The sequence below is a fragment of the Phoxinus phoxinus genome (genome assembly GCF_949152265.1).
Source record: "Phoxinus phoxinus genome assembly, chromosome: 2".
Lineage (NCBI taxonomy): Eukaryota > Metazoa > Chordata > Actinopteri > Cypriniformes > Leuciscidae > Phoxinus > Phoxinus phoxinus.
In genome coordinates this window covers 28739746-28762611 of record NC_136877.1, presented here as the reverse complement: position 1 = coordinate 28762611, position 22866 = coordinate 28739746, and the positions used below count along the sequence as shown (strand labels likewise).

General features: G+C 37.6%; 1 protein-coding gene across 2 annotated transcripts in view; it reads left to right on the top strand.

Annotated features, from left to right (window-relative positions):
- Positions 1–1151: 1151 nt before the first annotated feature.
- tbc1d14 (TBC1 domain family, member 14) overlaps positions 1152–22866 on the top strand; it is a 31103-nt gene continuing 9388 nt past the window's right edge. Inside the window, exons 1-8 of one of the 2 annotated variants that reach the window (XM_079588844.1) lie at positions 1152–1731; positions 2016–2142; positions 8225–8933; positions 11062–11188; positions 17328–17446; positions 19172–19254; positions 19570–19687; positions 20134–20240. In XM_079588844.1, coding sequence (XP_079444970.1) covers positions 2085–2142; positions 8225–8933; positions 11062–11188; positions 17328–17446; positions 19172–19254; positions 19570–19687; positions 20134–20240 — 1321 coding nt within the window. In that variant the 5' untranslated portion in view covers positions 1152–1731; positions 2016–2084. Of the gene's footprint in view, positions 1732–2015; positions 2143–8224; positions 8934–11061; positions 11189–13097; positions 13545–17327; positions 17447–19171; positions 19255–19569; positions 19688–20133; positions 20241–22866 lie in introns of those variants that run through there. The other variant, XM_079588845.1, reaches the window with a different exon arrangement.

The window sequence follows — 22866 nt, the reverse complement described above, 5'->3', positions numbered from 1 at the left end:
ACATCTGGAACATGCAACTATTTGTAGCTGGATTTTAGTGTGGCTGGTACATAGTACACTATAACCAGGGGCCCAGGCTGTACAGTGACACAGTGACACGAGGCCTTACATTTTAAAGTGAGTGGACCCCAGTGAAATGGGGTGGACCAAAACCTACTCTCAAATTACATAATTTTATAATACATCAGATTAAATTTATTTGACAATTAAGATAAGTTAAATGTGATTTATTGTCAGCCAACAGTTTCATGAAAACAAAATCCATTCATAAATAAAATACTCATGAACATCATGAAAAACAATTCAGAAAAATAAAAATAAATGATAAATCATAGGCGGAGCATTGCTGCATGGGAAAGGTGGACTTAAAGGATTAGTTCACTTTTAAAATTAAAATGCTGTCATCATATACTCACCCTTAAGTTGTTTCAAACCTGTATGAATTTCTTTCCTCTGCTGAACACAAAGGAAGATATTTAGAAGAATGTCAAAAATGTATATTTTTTTCCTACTAGGAAGTCAATGGGAACCAAAAACTGTCTGGTTACTGACATTCTTCTAAAAGTGAACTAATCCTTTAAGTCCACCTTTCCCATGCAGCAATGCTCCGCCTATGATTTATCATTTATTTTTATTTTTCTGAATTGTTTTTCATGATGTTCATGAGTATTTTATTTATGAATGGATTTTGTTTTCATGAAACTGTTGGCTGACAATAAATCACATTTAACTTATCTTAATTGTCAAATAAATTTAATCTGATGTATTATAAAATTATGTAATTTGAGAGTAGGTTTTGGTCCACCCCATTTCACTGGGGTCCACTCACTTTAAAATGTAAGGCCTCGTGTCACTGTGTCACTGTACAGCCTGGGCCCCTGGTTATAGTGTACTATGTACCAGCCACACTAAAATCCAGCTACAAATAGTTGCATGTTCCAGATGTATTCATTCATAAGTTGTCACCTGGTAGTGGTGGAATGAAAGTAAAATTTCAATGTCTGTCAGTTGTAACATTAAATGCATGTACGAGCAAACAGGTGGGCTACTAATACTAATTCTTTCTGAAGTAACTGTATTTTAAATACATTAAACAGTATTTAGTCAGTAGGCTACAACTGATGAAATACTGTTATTTTCACCCAATGGTCAGACGTTTTCATTGTAAAGATGGTACGAGGAATGAGGGACGTTCACTTTAATCAGCCTGATGCAGGTTTGGGGGTTGTTTTTTAGTTACTATAGCAACAGTCTGTCTACTGGATACTGATAAAACACCACCTACTTGGATTTATTAAAACTAGCATTAAACCGTATCTACGCATAAACAAATTTAAACCTCACGCGAGGCGACAAAACCATAATCACCCATGGAAGATTGCTGACACTGTAACGTTAAGCAGCTGTGTATATGGGCGCGTTGTAGTTTTATCGCGTCGCGCAGTGTGTACAGTGTTGATAGGGCACTGAAGGTCACTTCCTGATTTACTGACTGTCGCATTATGTCCCAACACATTCAAAACGCTCTAGCCCTCTTTAAATGACGTTTTGTATCCCTGAAACGCGACATTTCTGCTACAGGTGGAAATAGCTAGTTTACTTTTTTATTTGAGGCAGACCTGCACCTCATTCAGTCAGGGGCGGGCAGGTGAATTTATCGACTCGTATGCTTTCCTGGCACGTTTATATCGGCGAGGAGGTTTTAAAATGGCGGTGGCAGCGTCACAACAGGTAAGATACTTTTCATTAGCTTTTATAGCGCTTTTAGTTACTCGTGCGCCGAAGTTTGAATAAAGTTTGAGCTCTTTGCAGTCAGTCACTTGCCGTAATGTAAAAAATGTAACGTCTCCTGAACCGAGGAAGAGTGATGTGCACCAGCACAACAATGAGGAAAGTTGTGGGTTTGAGTTAAGTTTAGAGGTTAGATGATAAATTAAATGTATGAGTGTTCGTAAGCGGACAGTGTGATATTATAATCGTAATAATAATAGTATTTGATGTATTGTTTGTTGGAGGGTATGGACTCTGGAGTGAAGGTGAGGGGGTGATGGACGCACACACATCCCTTCACCTGCAGCAGGAACATGGCAGACGCAGAGCTTACGTCCAGTGAAAGCAACACAAACTGTCAGAACAACGACGGTGAGCTTTTTCAAGCTGTTTGTTTGGGGTCTTGGATTTGTTTTCGATTTGTCTGTTTAACATGTTCAGATGTGTATTAGAACACAGAGAACAAAGCAATTTCAAATTGACAAATTAATAAATGTAGCATCCACCTCAATGAAAGAATGAAATGAGAAAACAGGATAGCGTCAAAGAGATTTTCAGAGCCATCAATTAAAATGGAACCAGTAAAATAGAAAGCCTTGGGATATTGGATATTGCTATCAGATATGTACAATATATGTGTACAATAACATTTTGATGTCCATAAATCAATTATAGTATATTGGGTTTAATTTGTTACAATATTGTTAGTGCCAAAAATTTTCACATGAATAAATAGAACTTCTAGTAGTAGAACTTTCGCCTAGCGTGTCAGAGGTCTGGGTTCTAATCCTCTCTCTCTCTCAATTCAATTCAATTCAATTCAAAATTGCTTTATTGGCATGACTGTACACAATACAATATTGCAATATCTCTCTCTCTCTCTCTCTCTCTCTCTCTCTCTCTCTCTCTCTCTCTCTCTCTCTCTCTACCACTCTACCACCTTTGTGGTCAGGGGTGTTCACTGATATGCTTACACAAAAATCGCTGCAAAAGATGCTTTCCAACAGGTTTTATCGTAGTTTTAAGTGTAAAATACCGACCTTGTCCTTTTAAGCGATAGATTGAACCACACGTCCGAGTGAAGGTTGTGCTTGAGCCACAAGAGAACACTGTATCAATGCCACTGATAGCAGCGGCTGCGGTAACAAGCACTCCGCTTAATTTTAAACAACAACACATTTCAGCGCTTATTTAAAAAAAATGAATGAAATTAGTGCTCTTCTAGTTAACTGGAGATGTTTTATTTATTTGTATTTTGTACATCCGTGCCGCGAGATGTTTTAAAAGTGGTGGGGTCAATATCGACCCTGCCAAAAAGTGGTTGTGACAATTATCGACCCTGGCAAAAAGTGGTGGGGACATGTCCCACCCGTAAATTACACCTATGGGTACAGTGGCCGAGAGAGCTCAACGCGCTGCAACTGAAGAAAATGCATGCAAATAGAAAAAAAACACTCGCAAATTAAGAAAACATCTTCATCAGTTTCACAACACACGTGTGCTCCAAATACTCGCAACGCAACCAAATACAGAAGTGCGCTGCCAAAGTTCACAACACAACCAAATACAAAAACGTGCTGCAAATAGCACAGACCACAACGGAAATGTTTTCAGGGGACCCCAAATAAGTGACGAACCCGGCTGGGACATGCTTACAGCTCAAATAATTTATTTTTATTTTTTGCTAAACATACAGAGATGGCATGTTAAGGAGCACATACAACTTTGTATACAATACGGTATTGTTTGTATACAAGAAACCTGTGTATATACAAAATTAGAAAAGAACAATGAGCTGAAAACTAAAACAAAATAAATAAAAAAGATAAAGAAAAGGAACATGAGGGAAAGATATTATTCTATACATCAGTTACATTGTACAAATTGTCATGTTATGTTTAAATAAGTTGCATACGAAATGTTAGGTAAATGCAGGGTCCAAAGATGAGACGGCAAGTTTTAAAGTTGACACACTCACACACAGATATAACGCATATTTTAAAAACTTTTTTTTGCATAAAATGTATGTTTATTTGCTACTGTTATGTTAACAGCAATAATAAGATATTTCATTGTCGTGGGAACATCCCAGGTGAAAATAATGAGGAAATTACATTGTCTTTCTTTGCTCCCTTCACCAAGTGCGTTCCAAACGGCTAGATAATGGCATACAAGTGCCACTGCTCACTCCAAAGTCCCACTTCAAGGGCTCTACTGTCTGCCCTTCGAAGGGAGTAGGGCATAGGGATGCTCACGAGCATCAAGAATGTCCCAGCCGGGTTCGTCACTTTTTGAGGTCACCTGGAAACATTTCCGTTGTGGTTTGTGCTATTTGCAGCGCATTTCTGTATTTGGTTGTGTTGTGAGTATTTGGAGCACACGTGTGTTGTGAAACAGATGAACATGTTTTCTTAATTTGCAAGTGTTTTTTCTATTTGCGTGCATTTTCTTTAGCGCGTTGAGCTCTCTCGGCCAAGACAGTAACCACTTTAATGAGGGAATAAACTACAATCCCATGAAGCATAGCAAATGACAATGAAATGTAAAATGTGTTTATATATATTATTTACTGTGTATACACTGTATTCATTAACTCTATACCTTATTAAAATTAGTGAAATTACCGTATGTAAATCTAATATGACTGAAGATTATATATATTTTTTGTCCTTGTCTTGGTTTATTAGTATTAAACACAAACATTTACAGTATAGGGTCAATACTGCAAAATACAAATGGACACTATTGTTCATTGTAAAAAAAATGTTGTAGCCTTAACTTTTGTCAGCATATAATCTGTCATGAAATTGCAGTTCCTTAAAACCAGTTTGTCTTTGGTGCTTTTGAGAAATTTAGAGGATGCTGATTGCCTTATAAAGGATTGCATTAGAGAGCAACAGACTCATTTTGCAAGCATTAACAGCACATGAGGTACTTCATTGCTCTATGACTGTACGATTTTGGTTGAAAAAGCTAATTATTCATTTGGAAACTTAATCAAAATCAGTTAGCTATTTCTCTGTGACTTCAGGAACACAGAAACCTTAAAACATTTGAGAAATATGTGGGCTGGGTCACCATTGAATTTGTGAAAGCGTTGTTATTGTTTAAGGTGTGTATTGTTGGGCAACTAAACTATTATTGTCCTGTCAAATGCAGCTGTTACTAATTGCTCTTTCAATTGAAGATTTCACAGCTTTGTTAAGGCGTGTTCTGTCCACAATCGAGTATTGGCTTGTAGATTATTTGCACATTTTTTTGTTTTTTTTTGCAGTAGATGAGCAACTGCACAAACCTGTGATGCACACTGAACCATATTCAGTTGGGGAAGAAGAACCAGTAGAGCTTGTATTATGCATTGCCTCTCCCGTTGTATATTTTGCATCCTTATTAGCCACAATATAGCCTAAACATTTTGTTTGTTGAGCTGATTTACATTTATTCATTTAGCTGAGCTGATGTTGCTCTATTTTCCACTTTGTTTTTGATGTGCTGTTGAAGTGCTACTGTGCTGTTCTCAGGCCCTCCACTCTCCAATCATTCATCCTTTATCCTTCCTCCTATAAGTAAAAGAGCTATTTTGGTCAAATTTTGATGGAAGATATTGTCCGGTAGATTATCAAGGACGTTTAAGGACAGCTGTCTTATAGTTGAGGGAGTCTTGACTTGATGTTTCCTCAGGTCTTTGGGTCACATTTTTAGTCTGGTTTGAGTCTTATCACTCTTCAGGACATGTTTACCTGGAACATTGACATGTGGAGAATATAGTTAGGGCTGAGAGCACAGACCTGTCACCCAATGGAAAATCTGCAGTACAAAAGTACATAAAAATAGGGTACAATGTACTGTGGAAATATGAAGGAATTTTCCAGATTGATTAGGCCTATTTCACAGGTGTTTTCCCCATATTTTGAATTGCGCATTGTGTTTTGGGGTTGAAAGAAAAGTCTAAGATTTCCTGGCTGAAAATCACCAGTACCGTTTTTGTTTTTCTATGTTTTTTTTCATGCCATGTAGGGTGTTAGCCTGTGTATAGAGAGATATGTTGATTTTTTTTTTTTTTTTTTGTACTTTGATAATGAATTATTTCTGTCCAATTGACCGGTCGCAAAAGCCACGCCCCTTAGTTATTGTTACTTTGCCCGTCAAACAATTGAGAACCAGACACATGCAGGTCTAGCTCCATATATTAAAGGGCACCTATTATGACATTTAAAATGTTCCTAATGTTGTTTAGGGAGTCCCCAACAACAGTTTTACATGCATGCAATTACAAAAAACACTTTTGTTGTCGTATAATATGCATTTATTTTTACCTGATTTGCTCACCGACTCCCAAATGAATCGTTCAACGACTCATTTTTCAAACCCCTCCTTTGCGCGACACTAATCTGCGTTGATTGGTCAGATGACCCAGCAGTGTTTACATAGATAATACTTATTGTTTAACACGGAGTACAATGATGCTTTTATCAATTAAATTGTGTTATAATAATTATTATAGTCCACTGCTTTGTAGTAAAAAACTAAAAATAAGATAAAGAATGTAATGTTATGTTAGCGAGCATAGCCCAGAGTTCATATTGTAAAAGCACAATCAGTCTTTGTTTGCGTTAGCCCGATGCATAAACATAACGTTTTTACAAAAATAAAAAAAATTAAATGTAGTTACGTTACTACGAGGTATTACTCTATTCTTTAAGACAACTCCGAAAACAACGACAAACACTTCACATATCTCAATACAATTGTCATTGAAGACCTAGAAGCTAAACGGTGCTTACACAACAAACAAAATAATTATTAAGCATGCTACATAAAACATAAAAGCAACAATTATTAATAACACTTACAGGTTGTGATACGGAGGAGGAAGCTGATGCAAATACACTTGGAACTGAACCTTCCTTCAATATCAGCCGGCTCGCGAATCCAAGTTTGAGTGCATTTAAGTTGGTAAAGCAATCGTCTTGAAAATGGCGCGAGCAAAGCACAAGGCTCATACTATACTTCTGTGGTATAGTTGTATATATGAATTGTAGCCACTTAGTCTTCAAATGCTCCGTCTTGGGCAGATGGAAAAAGTTTGCTTTTGAGTCGCACTTCAGAACACAGCGTCTCGTCGCCATGATGTTTTCCCTGGCCTTGGAGCGCAATAAGTGGGCGTATCGTATTCAAATAACTTGACAAGTTGACGTCATCTAGTCAGAGAAAAAGCTTCGGTCTTCTAACGATTCATAAAAATGACTCAGTCGACTCTTACTTTTGACAGACAATAACTTTATATACGGTGCACTTTCATATTTCAAACTTTGCAGGATGTTTTTGTTCACTTAGATCTATGTTACACACTACATGAAAGGTAAATTTCAAAATTCCATAATAGGTGCCCTTTAAGTGATTGGGTTTTGGAGTAATGCAGCAGACATATCCTCCAGGGCACGACAGAAAGTATAGACAGAATAGCGCACGGGAGCACATGCACAAAACAGTTTTGTAAAATTATATATCAATAATTTTTTTTTATCATTTTACAAAACTGTTTTGCGCATGTGCTCCCTCGCGCGCTATTCCAGTCACAACACTGCAATCAGAGGACGCGCTGAAACCATCAACTCTCGATGCTGTTCTCTTCATTCATAACTCAGCCTACTGAGAAGGATATATTTGTGTAAATAGTTGTGCAACTCCGCAAACTTTGTTTTGAAGTTTAATGTTTGAGTTCCAGAGGAATTTGTGACTGTGTAACGTTACCTGTTCAACCACATCAACGTTTCGTAATTAGTAAGTCCGTGCTTTTTCTCTTTTTTTCTCTTGTTTGCTGACTGAGGGGGCCGCAGTGCCATAGTTAAACGGTGTTTGTACATAGAGCCTATTTTTTTTATTATAGTTGCAAGCAATCATAAAATACAGCATATGAAAAAAAAAGAAAAAAAAAGGTGAGAAACGGACCTCGGGTCGGGCTTAAAATATAACCGTAATGTTCGGGTCGGGTCAGGTTAAAATATTTTGGGTAGTATAATATAAGCCCGTGCAGACCTCACTGCCATAGGCGCATCGTTTCACTATCTTGCTGAAATCGCAATGTTTGACGGAGGTCCTTCTCCTTAGTTACAGTTGCTGAGCTAGGATTGGACGAGAACTGTTCGAGGGCGGGGTTTTGCGAACGGTCAATTGACCCTTAAATATATGATGATGGCTAAAGTAAAAACTAGAGATGGTATTTTTTGCACACAAACCCTAACCCTATGCATAAAATTAGAATTATCAAGAAGACAAAGCAGTCAGACATTTTCTACATCATTGTTGATATGACACAAATGACATCTGTTAGCTTTAGAAAAATGTCAGTTTATTTTCTAAAAGGGATGAAACACCCATATGACTTGATGCTTACAGATATTAGCTTTTTACTTGTAAGGACTGATCAACATTTGTAATTTTGCCTTTCTAGATTCCCAGATCTCATCAATAATCAAGTCTTCACAGTGTTTGCGGAGTGCCCCCAAGCCTCTCACCCAAAACCATGCCAACCATTGCATGCCCTCATGCTCTCAGCCCCCACATGTCTCACTCGGCTGCAAATTATTCACTCCATGTAACGGCGCAGGTGATGAGGATCGCTGTAGCCTGGCCTCTCAGGACTCTGGTATCCCCACCCTTGAGATCAACGCACCTGAGCACATTCATGCTCGGGTCAACACAGCTGAGCTGGTGGTTCCACCGCCACTTGATGATAATCCAGCAACACTTAACTTGGATATTTCAGATAGCTCCTTACTCAAGTCTTCCACCTTCCCCCGTTGTGACTTTGATTTGGTTCGTCTCTACAGTGCAAGTGGGCTTTCCAGTGCGGCAGGCAAGGGTACATTGAACCGCAGTGACGATATTTCAGTGTGCAGTGTGTCCAGTTTAAGTACTGAGTTTTCTGCTACATTGTCAGTCAGTAATGAGGACTTCCTAGACTTCATGGTTACATCCGAGTCCAGCGCCGTTGTTACATTTGAGAATGATGATGTCCTGCACCGTTCTGATAATTCACTCTCACCCCCTACTAATCTACACGGCAAGCTGAGCAGTCCACAACGGCAGGCAGTGGGGGTCTCTATGTCTCATGAGGCTGGGCCCAAGAGACTGGGACCACTCGCCAACTTCTTCCACAGGTATTGTAGCATTTGCATTTGTAATGTTGTTAAACTCGCACTAAGAAACCAGATTGGTTCAGTAATATCATGATATGCCTGTGCAAGTTTATCCAAATGTTGCCTTTCAAATAATGTAGCATTAATATTATTCAACAAGCTTCAAGCTTTTTTCCTAATTTACAATTTTTTATTGCATTTTATTTTTCATGTGTGCATCTTTCTTGGCTACATTTGAAAATCTTACAATACTCTTGGCAATAGATGTTTGTTTGTTGTAGATACCTTTTCACTTTTCACACTATCTACTGTAAGCTCTTTTTATCATTGACTTCTGTGGTTTGTCAAGGGGTAGCACCCTAAAAGTATTTTTTCTTTTGAGATTCAGCCCCTTTTTTTTAGTATAACAACACCTACAGCACAAGTTGAAATACTGCAATTGCTGCAAGTGGTGTTTCCTTAAGACTGGAATACACACAACATTTCAAACCTGAACACAATTTAAAACACTAGGCATCAAACACTTGCTAATTTTGTAAATGGTTACTGAGGGAAAAGCCTTCAATGGAACTGCCAACAAAAACACTCTGAGTTTACTTATGTGTACCAAATTCTTGCCAATATCCCTTTCTATCTGAACATCCAATTATAGAGTATGCTTGTGTTTCTCATTACCAGTGATTTAATTTTTTCATCACTACTTTCTAAATTATTGTCCTCTCAAAAACAACAATCTCTTGCTGCCTCAACCTAGTGCTTTATAATAAACTTCAGATCTTGGCCCCACAATATTCAATATCGCCATCTTCCACTAAATCACTGCTGAAAAGCTCATGTATTTGTATCACAATTCACAATAATTTTGGAACCTCAAAAATGGGTTGCTGTCCAAAAGCGTTCTGAAGCCACCGAGTAGTGTGGAGTAAAGGGCTCAAAAGGTCTTAAGTGACTTAGGTTTTTCATACTTAATAAAGCTCGATCACTAATGACTCGTTTTTTACCAAGCGGTACAGTACAGTACGATTCAGGACGTCATTCTCGCGGCGAAGAAGAAAGCGACAGTAAACAACAATGGAGGACATACAGCAGATCTTGTTCTTGCTTCTCGGCATGTGGCTGCTTGTCACAAGACCAAAAAAAAAAACCATTGTGTTCCAACTGTATACTAAAAAAATGCCGCCTCTTATGTTGTCATTCCTGTTGTAGCACGCGCAAGTGACGATTCTCTGTCAACCAATCAACGTTATGCAGTGAGTCTAGCGCCAACCTTTAGGTACTGGACTACTGTATTAGGTACCCCAACGGATGGGTCCCAAAAATGTGGTACGTTAGGAACGGTTCGGTATTTTGGTACCATTCACAACCTTTGACAATTGAAGCGGAAATAATTGCATACCATACTGAACTGTACTGTATTGCTCCATGGAAACAAGCCATAACTGGACCTTGGCTTGTTCTCTAAGATTATACTGTCCTCTATGTCCCCATAAGACTGTGGGTGATCGCGCTCATCTTATGACCCAAGTCTCAGAATTACCTGCCCTTTCATCACTGTGATGTGGACTGTCTTGAAGCTCTCGAGATATCTTAAAACAGCTCAAATATTTTTCTTTCTCCTTTACTCTTCTCCACTATAGTGCAGTATTCAATGAAAAGTGCTATAAGTACGCTATAAGGTACTAGAGGCTGTGCTGTATCGTGAATAAGTCACGAGTACCTTATTGCTTTTATAAAACGGTTTCCACACAATACAAATATTAAAGCCAAAAAACATGCATCAATGCAACTTTCATGAAATAAAATCACTAAGCCTTCCGCTGAAGAAAAAAAAAAAAGTCCCTGACTGTGAACAGCAGCATTAGTTACATTATTTCGCCATCAGATGGTGGCAAAGACTGTCTTTATGAGTGAGTCAGTCAGTAGAGAAGACTTTTATATTGAAAGAACTGAAGCAAGACGCAAATGACAAGCGTATCAGGGCACGGGAAAATCTGTCTATTCACCAATCAGAATCAAGGACTGGAACTAACCATTTTATAATAATTAATAAATGTCTTGGTTTATGGAGTTCATATTGCTTAAAATATAGAGCCAAATGTGTTCATTTTCAGTAGTGCTCTGTTGGCTCAGTTGTGTTATTTTTTTAAAGGAGTCTTTTTGCTAAGAGGATGAAGGACACGGGTGCACTGGAAGGACAGCGAGAGCCTGGGTGGAAGCTGTTTGGTAAAGTTCCACATAAAGATCTTTCAACCAAAGACTCCAGGAAAATACCAAAAGTACGGTAACTTTACACACCTGCACTCGTTTTTACAAGACTTTAAAAGACCAAATGTGCAATGTACTTGCTTTTTGAGTGGTTTGTAGTAAGGTTGAGCTGAAATTATATTTTAAAAAAAATCTGTATTCAGTGCCGTCCTTAACTCTATTTGTAAAAAGTACCCTTCACTGAGCATGGCTCTACTTATTTTGAATACTTAGTATCTCTTAGTATTAAGCAAGTCATATGAGGTGCTGCTTTTAAACTAAAGGCTGGAATACTCTACACAACTTTTGCCCATATTTTTGCATCGATTTGCAGTCTCAAGTCAACCTTAGTTGTTGAAAGTCAGATCCAATTTGCAGATTTTGCAGGTTTGAGTCTATGGTTGCATCCAGTGGGATGACATCAGACATTTTTCATATTTTATATCAATGTTTTATAACTCATTGTTTTAATTTGTCATACATCTCCTTGCAACATTGATGTTAAGTTGATGTTAAAAATGTGCAGGGTAACACTTTCCTCCCATGACTGCTGCAAATAATTAGATATTAACCAAGAAATAGCACTTACAAGTAAAATATTAATAGGCATCCCATAAAGAAATTGTTAACTGTCAAGCTATGCTTTAGAATACCCGAAGTTTTCACTTTACCCAGGAAAATAGTCGAATGTGTTTTTAATTGTGGATTTCTGTTTTTAATGTATGAAAGGCAAGTATTTACAATAGCTTACAATATATAAGTCATATAGTGCTACAAAAACAATGTGTATTCAAGTTAAATCAAAGGGAGGTTTCTAAAATTTGTATTTATGAACTGTGAAACAAGGTCAAGAAGTAGTGTTCATACTTTGTCATGTCTTAGTGTCTGTATTGTTCATGTTTTGGCTTAAAGTTTAAACAAACTTGCAAATTGAATGAAACTGGTTTCCCAAAGGCTTCCCCGATCAGATGTAGTCCCTCCCCAAACCCACGCCATTGGTTGAGCGGTTTTGGGGGCATCAACGTGTGAATTCAAGTCACCATAAAAATCACTCCATCAAAATGGACAATTCTTAGTTTTTGTATGGAATATTGTAGTGTTTACTATAAATGATTTATCAGTGCATTTTTTTTAATTCATGTGGCATCGTAGTCTTCAGTCAAAAACATTACCTTCCTCTCCCCCTCACAGCAAAGTCACTTCTCTAATGATGTGTGTCGGTGTAAGGGCAGGACAACAATCCCAATAGTCAAAATATTCTCTGCTTGGAAGAAAGTACTTTAACAGTGAAAAAAAAATCATGTTTAAGGATGTGTTTATATTCGTTTAGATTTTTTTTATTATTATTGTTACGCATGAATCAATCAAATGGCTTTACGTTGCAGTCTTATGACATTGTTGTGAATGGGGCTTTGTTTCCTATGTACAGAGACAACAGGCCTGCAATGTGCTTTAGGTAATTTGAACCCCCCTGATTCAGCCTCCCTGTGTCCATCTAGATTTCACCCACCTCCAACTCCTGCCTTTATCTCTCGTTTTTGTTCTCTGCAGCTGTAATGGAAGATTGAGGTATTGGGTGACTGGTTTAGAGTTGCTGTTTTATTTAGGCTCTCTAGCAGTGGCTCCTTGGAAGAGATGAGTTAAGATGAACTTAATATTATGTGCTTTTAGTCCTGACTTTACACATTCCAGTATTCTACCTGCTACCATTGCTTGTTTTATTTGTAAAGTCTTAACGGACTAAAATCCTGTGGGATTGTCTGACAGTGTGTTTTAGAGGTGTTTCTTTATATTTTATTATTTTATCAGTGGAGAACTGATGACACACAGTAAAACAGATTATGCATCATCTTTGTACATGACTCAGGCATGCACAGCGGAACACAGAGCGCACTGATCGCATGAAACTGCAGTGCAGAGAGCCCTGTGCTCCTAATAGCTGGAATCAATTAGTATGGCTGCCTGTAAATCATGGATCCTCTCTCAGCACTGTGATGACGAGTAACATTAGCATGCACACACGCATATGGACACAACAGGAGCAAGGGATAAGATCGGATCCACTGCGTCCCTCTGATGTAGGCCCTCCCAGTTTGGTGCATGTTTGTTTGGACGGAGTTATAGAGAGAAAGAGGGCAAGGGAAAATAGTGTCAAGTAACTTAGCAGGAGTGAGACAGCAATAACAGCAGAGGAGCAGGAGCACATAAGTATCATGCTACTGTTTCTCAGGGTGTGTCCCATATTCCTTGCGGTCTTCCTCTGCTACTGTGCCTTGCCTTTCTGTCTACAAGGCACTTAAGCTTATAGTTAGGAAAATACTGCAATGGTAGAGTGTAGTGTCTGAAACGCTGGATTCTGAATGTCTCAACAGCACTGCAGCGTTCATGGTGAGTACATGCCTTATTAATTTTTTTCTTTCCCCCTCATTGTTTTCTGTCAGATAATTAAGAAAAGATGAGGGGGGTGAAAAGAAAGAGGAAAAACAAAAATGTTTGGGGAGGAAATGACGTGGAACGAGAGGTTCTGTCGTAGCAGGTGTACCTGGTGTTCATGTGTGAACACATTTGTGTGTGTTGGTGAATTATATTTTCATTGTTTTTTTGTTGACTGTCCCACATTTACTCTTAGAATTAATTAAGAGTTATTTGTCTAATCTTACTTAATGTCCTTTTCTTAAACTTATTTGGCTCACAGTTGGAATGTAGGTCATTTTGTCTAGTAGTGGGGGCAAATTAAATATTTATATTCACTCAGTTCAGTGTGCAATAGTGTATGCTTTCTGACTGCATAAATAAAACTAAACATATTCCTCTATTATCAACTTGTTTGGATATACAAATTTGGCCGAATATAGTCCAAATCAGAGAATTTAAAGATGGATGCAATGCAAGATAGCACAGATTTCTATTCAGGCCTTTAGGGTGTCCAGTGTATGACATGAAACTTGTAAAGGAAACTCATACAGTAACAGTAGCAAGTTGTTCTGATTTCATTTGGGCCCGTCATGACATATTGTGTTCTGTTAAGACATTTATTATTTTCAGTTCCTGCTGGTCTGAGAACTTCTGCTTCCAACTGTGCAGGTTGTGAAAAGTATTGTGTGGCAAAAAAAGCTGGATGTTAAAACATTCTAACATGTTTTAAGCATGAGTTCCATCTAGTTGTCATGCCTAAAGCCTTGAAATTAGTTATTTAATCATAATTTTAGGGTGATTTAAAAAGTCAATACTCTAATATAATATAATATCTTAATTGTAAAGTGATATACGTCATGGTAGTATTTGTTCTATTGCTTTTCTTTTATGCAGATTTCAATAAAATGCAAAAATAATTACATTAATCAGAGCTAAATTAGACTTTTTATTGAGAATGAGAATTACAAAAAACTCAACATTACAGTAATGCTATGGTGAATTTTTTTCATTATTTCATACAAATAATGTCACATTGCAAAAACAATTTAAAGGTCCCATATTGTACACCTTCATGGAGTTTTATTTTAGGTGTTGATGTCCTTAAGAATATATATTTGCGGTATAAGTACCAAAAACCATCTCAATATATTTTTCTGCTAAGAATAGGTCAATTTTGACCTGCCTAATTAATATTCATGAGCCTCACCTCTGATTGGCCTGTTGTTTTCTGAGTGACGCACGGCCAGGCCAACCACAGGTAACTAGGGTCATGTATGCTGTAGCCTGCTGTGGCTCACAGAGAAGGGTATTCCTGCACAACCAGAGGCTGCAGTTTCAGGACTGCAGTTCTAGGACCACAGTTCCAGGACCCTAGTTTTTTTGTGACAGCGCCACCTAACAAAAACACTAATTTAACCCCTTTCGTGGCAAAGATCACAGACAGCCCCAGATTATTGTTGTACTGTAACGTTCGTTATATTTGGTTATATTTAAATCATCTCTCATATGGGCATATTTGGAGAAATATTGATTTATCACATGTTTGTAAAATATTTCGTCATACAGAATAACATTTCTATTCATTTTCCACTGAATTATGCGAAGAGCTCAAACAGCGAAATCTGTCTCTTCTCTTCCTGATTTGCGTCAGTTATGATCAGCGCTCATTCGCTGTACAGCTGTCAATCATCTCACGTGGTTCAACTTGACCATAAAAATCCTGCCCTTCTGCATGACGCGGTCCTGTGTACACTTCCTCATTCTGACCTCCATGATAACAAAGCTAAAGACACATCTCTTCTCTTCACCTGAAACAAGAAGCTAATAAATGCACGATTTCGAGTACATGGTTTGTGTGTGATTTTCGTTGTATTTTGGGGTATTTTCATATGAATAAATGTTTACAGTATACTAAGCAAGGTGTAGCCATTAGCTGCATATAAAATGCTAAATATAACATATTTCAACATCCTTTTTTTTTTTTTTTTTACTTAAAACCGTTTTAAACCGCGACCGGAATATGATACAAATATTCGATGCTGGTTTAAAGTGAGCTTTAAGTAAAAGTGTAATATTAATCTTTTAAATTGTGTCATGTAGCTTGATGCTACTTGTTGCTCTAATCCACCTGCTGCAGGAGCTTAATCTTATTTGTTAAAATAATTAACATAAGGTGCAAAGAATATATACATTTTATATATTCTTTATCTTTTCTTTTTTTTCTATCAAGACTTAAGATAACAAGTGGATCTTGATACTATGTACAAACTAAACCACCTGGTTGCTGAAACTGCAGCCGCCGCTATATCGGTAAGTGGCGCGGTCACAAGAAACTAGCCGGCCGCAGCGTTAGGAAGTATCGCGTGATATCAGGTCTCGCGATGTAACGAATTGCTTTACGGCAAAACAATCTGCTAAAATTCTGTCATTATTGCGCTCCCTCACGCTGTTCGAACCTGAATGAACAAGGCGTTATAAAGAATGTCCTGTCTGCTTTGATGTCGTTGATCTACTAGCCTCTGGTATCTGAGAGTCGCCAACAAGTTTTTCGACAGTGTTTCCAAATATCTATTTCGAAGCTGTAGGGGGAGCTCTATAGAGAAACCTGCGAGCAAAAAGCGAGAATACAGCGAAGAATTTCCCAAAACTGCATAGCCCCGCTTTAACGTTAACTAATTTAAACTGTCTATAAACCAACTCAGACTTTTGAAATAACGTTACCCATGCAAGTTAACTAAACGTTAGTTTCTTTTAGCAAAACAAAAGACACAGAGACTGAGTGAACTCAATCTCACCATCTTTAACTCCATAAAAACAACAGGGCCTGTAATTTAGGAAAACAACGTATTTTGTCTCTTTTTTTTTTTCTTGTTTCCAACAGATCTTTCTATGAAAATGAAAGCTTGTGGCAACCATGGACTGTACAAAACAACACGTTCAACAAAACATCCATTTGTATCTGTTTACATACTATAATTTCAGATTATGCTGGCTCCATAATGTAAGATAAAATGTGTTAGAAGTTTATTTATGGGTTTGCGAATCTGAGGTCAGACCCAACAATGTAGGGACTGCAGCATCTTTGAGGAGTAACGTTAGCTTCTTTGAAAAACATTGAACTGTAGGTTACCTGATTGATGAAGCAGTCACTTGTGACGTGCAGAACAGACGGTTAAGGTCGAACTAAAATGCTGTGGTATTTCAGAATAATTAAACATTAGCCACTGATCTCTTATATTAATGTTGTTGCCTGTGCAATGGTGTAGTTTCCTGACATCCATCGACTGAACAGCGTTTTCTCGGCATGTGTCCATGTTGTTGTTGCTCAGCAGCGATGTTGTCTGTGGGTTGGGCAAAAGGATGGAGGGACGGTGGGCAGTGCTCAGGGTGAGACTAAAGGCGGTGACTTAGTAGTTCTGACATCACATTTATACTGAAGTCACAACGGCTCGTGAAAAGGCACAGCTACTTTTTGCAGGCTGTGTGCATTTGTCTGTGGATTGACTGTTTTGAAACTTATATGGTGGTTACATACATAGCCCCTAGACCTCTGTTATCATGAAATAAGCCAGGACATTTCAGTTTTGACAATATGGGATCTTTAATGGACCTCAAAACAGCCTTAATTATCATGCATTGTCAAATTACATTTTCTGTTTTTTGGTGAAAACTATCAAAATTATTTTCAAAACGACATTATTATTTATTATAGGTATGTTTTTATTTATTTATTTAGCTATCTATCTATTTTTACAGGAATATGAAAGCAGGAGTGGACACACAAGCAATTCCACATCTCCCAAGAAGAATGTAAGAAAGAACCTGGACTTTGAGCCACTTTCAACCACAGCCCTTATACTGGAGAACCGTCCAGCGTGAGTGTTTTTGTTTGTGCCTATGTCTCTGTATCCCTCCTATCCTCAAACTTCTTATTCCTGTATTATCGGTAAAAGAAAAAAAAAAATAGAGGTACCATCAGTGGTATGGAGTGGTGTTTTAACAATGAGCCCTCAAAGTCCTCACTTTTTATACATTTATCAAATGTAAATCTATGTCCCTGTTACACTTAATTTTCCTGGTTAAATAAACATTGCATAAAAAAGAAAAATAACTATTTGTATATTTACACTAAATGTAATTTATAATCTAATTATTAAAACGTAAAAGTATAAATCATCAAGGTGGTGTTTTTAAGCATTTTTTTTTTTTAACATTTATTCCAAAATTATAACTAAAGGCAGTAACAGACACGAAGTACCTTTAATTTCACCAAGCTGATTGCTCACTAAAAACCCCACAGTCATCATGTTTTCAGGCCAATTCAAGTTTGATTTTGAAGCGATATAAAGTTGTGATATCTAAATGGCTGAATTGTTTTCTTGCTACATTTATGAGTAAACGGTTCCCTGCCATTGACAAGTTTTTACGTCTTTCCTCGTTATCACTATTATAAGGTAGGGGGCGCTATTACTCGTCTCCTGAACGAGTACAGTGTCTCTAAATCAAAAGAAAAACAGGCAAAGAAGAAGCAGAAAAGAGCGATCTCATATGTAAGCAGATGCATATGAATAATAACGCTAGGTATAAACAGCATATAAATCAAAATGGCCTAATGTTACTGAATGAAATGTCAACCCAGGATGACCTACAGGGCTGTGCAAGCTTTTGGGGTGTTCATGGACTCGATCTACTCCGTCTATGTTTTGATCATCATACAGATTCTGATCCAAATGCAGTCTTTGACAAAAATGTGATTTCCTCAGCTTTTTACTCAAAATGTTTCCCTTTTATGAAACTTACCCATATGAAAAGAGAATGCATGAAGATAGAATAAAAATGTTTTTTTTTTTTTTTTTTAAAAGTAGAGCTATGTTCTTTCTTTTGATATATTGCATGTTCAGATATTCATACAACAAAATTTTCTGGAGGCCATGAAAATTTTGTGAAAATGACCAAAACGTTGGTGGTGGGCGGCAAGAAACTTTTTTTTATATATACGCTGGCTGGGAAAGAGGTAATGCCACCATTGTCTTCATTCAGGCCAATTTGAAAGTGCACACAAAAACAAGGGGCAAGATTTATCACACGAATCATAAAGCCTACAGTTATAACAGATCATATCCAATCATTGCCTCCTCTCACGTGGCTTTCCCCCATTCATTCTCAATTACACCCCATCAAACATTAAGGTGTCTGTTTTAAGTCAATGGGGAAGCCTCCTGCTGTGGCAACTTTACCTGCGGGTGTCGCTGTTAGTGACTTTGACTCTTTTTAATGTCATGATTTGTAATGTTTGCATTGTTTTATTTTTGCAATATCTATTATTTTCTCATCTAGTTTTTTTGAGGAGACACTGCCTCCTCGGAGGAAACGCCACCTGCATAGCACTCTCCTAAAACAAAATGAAATCACCTTCTATCTTCCATGCAACGTTATACCATTCACAGACAGGAGCACAGGAAATGTTGCATACTACTATGTATTAAAGCATAGGAATAATTAAGATCAAGAAATTAGTTATAGGTGTAAAGTTGGCAGAATGTGACTCACAGGCAGTAATGTAAAAGTGAATTGACAGTTATTTTCTATCTATTGTGTAGGAATCTTCCTGCAAAGCCTGAGGAAGAAGCCCAGAAACACAGACAAGAATATGAGGAGATGGTGGCTCAGGCCAAGAAGAGAGGTGACTTTCTTTTCATGCATCAGTTTGTTGTATATGTGAGCGCAGGGTCCATGTTTGATATGCATGCAATAACGCACCATAATGATTAAAAAAAAATACTGTTTCATGGCTGGTAAGAAATATTTATGGTCAGTAAATATTCTCAGTTCATCACTGGCTGATGTTGCAAAAATGTGGATCTTATTTGAACTTGACAGTTTGATTGTTTATGTCTTTAGTTTTGTGTGCTCTAGAGGGCGCTGTTGTAAAAGAGATTGATTTCCATTTCACTGCCATTCTCTCTCTCTCACACACACTGTGTGTGTTTCTTTGCAGAGCTGAAAGAGGCCCAGAAACGGAAAAAACAACTTGAGGACAGGTGTAAACTAGAGGAAAGCATCGGCAATGCTGCGCTTACCTGGAGTCAGGAGATATTACCCAACTGGCAAAGCATGTGAGTCTGCACACAAAAATCATTGACAGTCTAGCCACACAAATAAATGTCACTTCTTGATATTCCATATAATTAAACAACAGACAATAGATAGAGAACAGATAAAACTCATTCTAAAAATAGTAACCGTTGGCAAGAGGTGTATTGTCCAATGTAAGATTAGTGAGAGACATGGATTAGAAGTTAGTGCATGAAATTTTGTGCTGATATTTTGAGCTTAGGTGCTTATGCCTGCTATGTGAGTTTGAATTTGGCTTGCCACATGTTCAGTTCCAGTTCTTATCCTATCATCTTTCTTCTGTCCCTATAAATAAAACATTAAAAAGTCCAAAAATTAAATAAACAATGTAAGAATTAAAAATGTGCTCAGAGAAACAGTCACAATATATACACAAATATCTGAAGAGAAATAACTTTTCACTCTGTCTTTCTTTTCACCATGTCAGGTGTTCATCAAGGCGGGTGAGAGATTTATGGTGGCAAGGTCTGCCACCAAGTGTGAGGGGCAAAGTCTGGAGTCTAGCGATAGGAAATGACCTGAACATCACAGATGGTATGAATGTATGTTTTTAATCCCAAAACCCATGCATACTGCATATAAGCACATACAGGAAAAGACTAAAAAGACTTTTACACTTTGGACAATCACTTTGGATTTATTTTTAAATTTATGAATGAAAAAGAATACTAAATATAAAAGTTTTTTTAATTTGTATTTTGTGGGTAATTATAAAAACCGCTTTGCATTAGGGCTGCACGATATATCGAAATATCGCAAATGTACATATCACGATATGCATATCGCAATGGCTTACAATAACTGAATGATTTTAATACTTCAGAGAATAGACTGGATACATGACTGTTACATACGTGTGTCATGCTTAACGTTAAGCGCTATAAGCAAAGTACTCATGCGTGTAGGAAGCCGCTAGGGTTGCACAATTAATCGCACCGAAACCGCACACGATTTGGCGAAGGCTGCTATTATTGTATGCTTAGCTTGTCAGTGCAGTGCGGCTAGGGCTGGGACGGTATGGATTTTTTCTTACCACGGTTGAAAAGCAAGAAATTCCTGCGGTATAGCGGTAAACCGCTTTAAATACTGCTTTAAATAAAGTGCTGGCAAAACGAAATATAGACTAGGTATGCTTCACATTTTTTGCTAGACAGACTTTGTTAAATGTTGTTACCTCAGGAAAAAAACGAGCACACTTTGAAATAGTCAAATTTTCATCAGGCAGTAATTAAATTATATTCCATATTTATGTTTACATAATATAATGTTATTTTATTATTTAAATTTAATCTATGTTGATTACTGGTTTATGAAAAGTGAACAGCATGAGTAGGATCATAAGATGGGTCAGAGATGAGTTTGACCACTTTATTAAGTTTTGTAAAAAGCCTTTCTTTAAATTAAATTTCGTTTTGTATAAATTGTATCTTAATTTTAATCACCGTTTCATCAACCAATTGCCTGGATTTAATAAATAAGAAGCAAATATAGCAGTCATATAATCTGGACGTTGAGGCGCCCGTGTGATCACTTGCACTGCATTTTGTAGAGAAGACTTTACTCTGTGAAAATATATTATTTATTTTTGTCCCTGTGCGCCGATCGGAATTCTGGGGATACAACATGAGTCCATGTCATTAGACACAACGTGCACACGTGCAGGCCAATGTTTTTTTTGCGGTGGTGACAAGATCTGACCCGCGGTAGGCGTCACGTGACCGCTGTATTGCGGTAATGCCGTAACCGTCCCAGCCCAAAGTGGGGCTGATCGGTTGTATCAGCCCCATCTGCCCCATCTGAACACCAGTGGGCGCTCTCGTCCAGACATGCCAAATATGCCCCGCCTCAGAAGTAGATAACGCTCTTCATTCCAGGAAATTCCTATCGCTGTAGCTGAATAAACAGGAGATTGAAATGCTTTGATTAAACATGACCAATAAACACACAACTGCCTTATTCTGTGTAAGAAGCCACATCATCTCACAGAAGGATGCTCAACTGTCATTAGGAAGTGAGTTTGGAGTAAAAGCATGTTATTAAATGTTGTCTTTTGTTGGACAAGAGGTTATTAAATGCTTCTCATGTTTGGAAAGCTGTTTGACACGTGCTGCTTTTTCAAATGCATGTTATAAGTGATTCTAACTCACAGTGCTTTCAGATGGAGCAGCGTTTACAGAGCTGTACATCAATGTCAAGCTGTGCATACAAAATAATCGCAGCCTTTGCTATTTAAAAATCACGATAAGCCATCTCGATTTAAGTGCGATTACATGGAAATTGCGATTAATCGTGGAGCTCTAGAAGCTGCCTATCGGACAGAGCGTGAGCCCTAATTCAGTTCTCTTCCACAGTTTATATGACCAAATGCTCACAAAACTATGTCAAAATGCCTGTCTTGGTGAGTATTCACGGCAACACAGTGAGCTATGCCTTAAGTGGAGTAAATAGTTGAGAAAGGAAGAGCGCATGTAACAGTATATTGAATCCATGCAGTTCTTAAAGTGACAGTAGCCTGCAATCCATATCTGTCTCTTATTGAAAATGTATGATGATCACCCATCATGAAAACGAAAATCGGACAGTGACGACCACGACTGTTAAGCAGCTGTCTTGTATCAGGCAAGATTGAGCAAATATTCCACTTTCAACACTTCAACAATTAGTATCCTCAAACTATTACGAAATGTAAAAGGAAAAGGTAAGGACACAGTGGTGAACATGCCTCTGTCCCAACTTTTCTGGAGTGTGTTGCAGCCATCAAAATCAAAACCTAACAAAATAAAATGAAGTTGGTCAGTGAAAACATTGGAAATATTTTCTTTGTACATTTGCCAGTTAAATAAAGGTTGAAGAGAATGGACAAATCACAGATTCTTGATTTTATTGCATTTTATAAATTTGGGTCGAGGTCATGGTGCAAAGGACCCTAGGTTGAAATTACTCCGAACCATCCCTTTAAACCACTGCTGTTAAATTTCAGAAGTTGTGATGCTTTCTTCTCACAAAAAGAATGTGAAACATGTATGTTGGTTATATCACTTTCAGTTTTTAAATATATTTAAATATAATTTACATTTATTTTACACACCTAAAGTATTATTGTAGCGCATATTGAATATCACATTATTTAATATTGTATTTTCTATAAAATCGTGCAGCC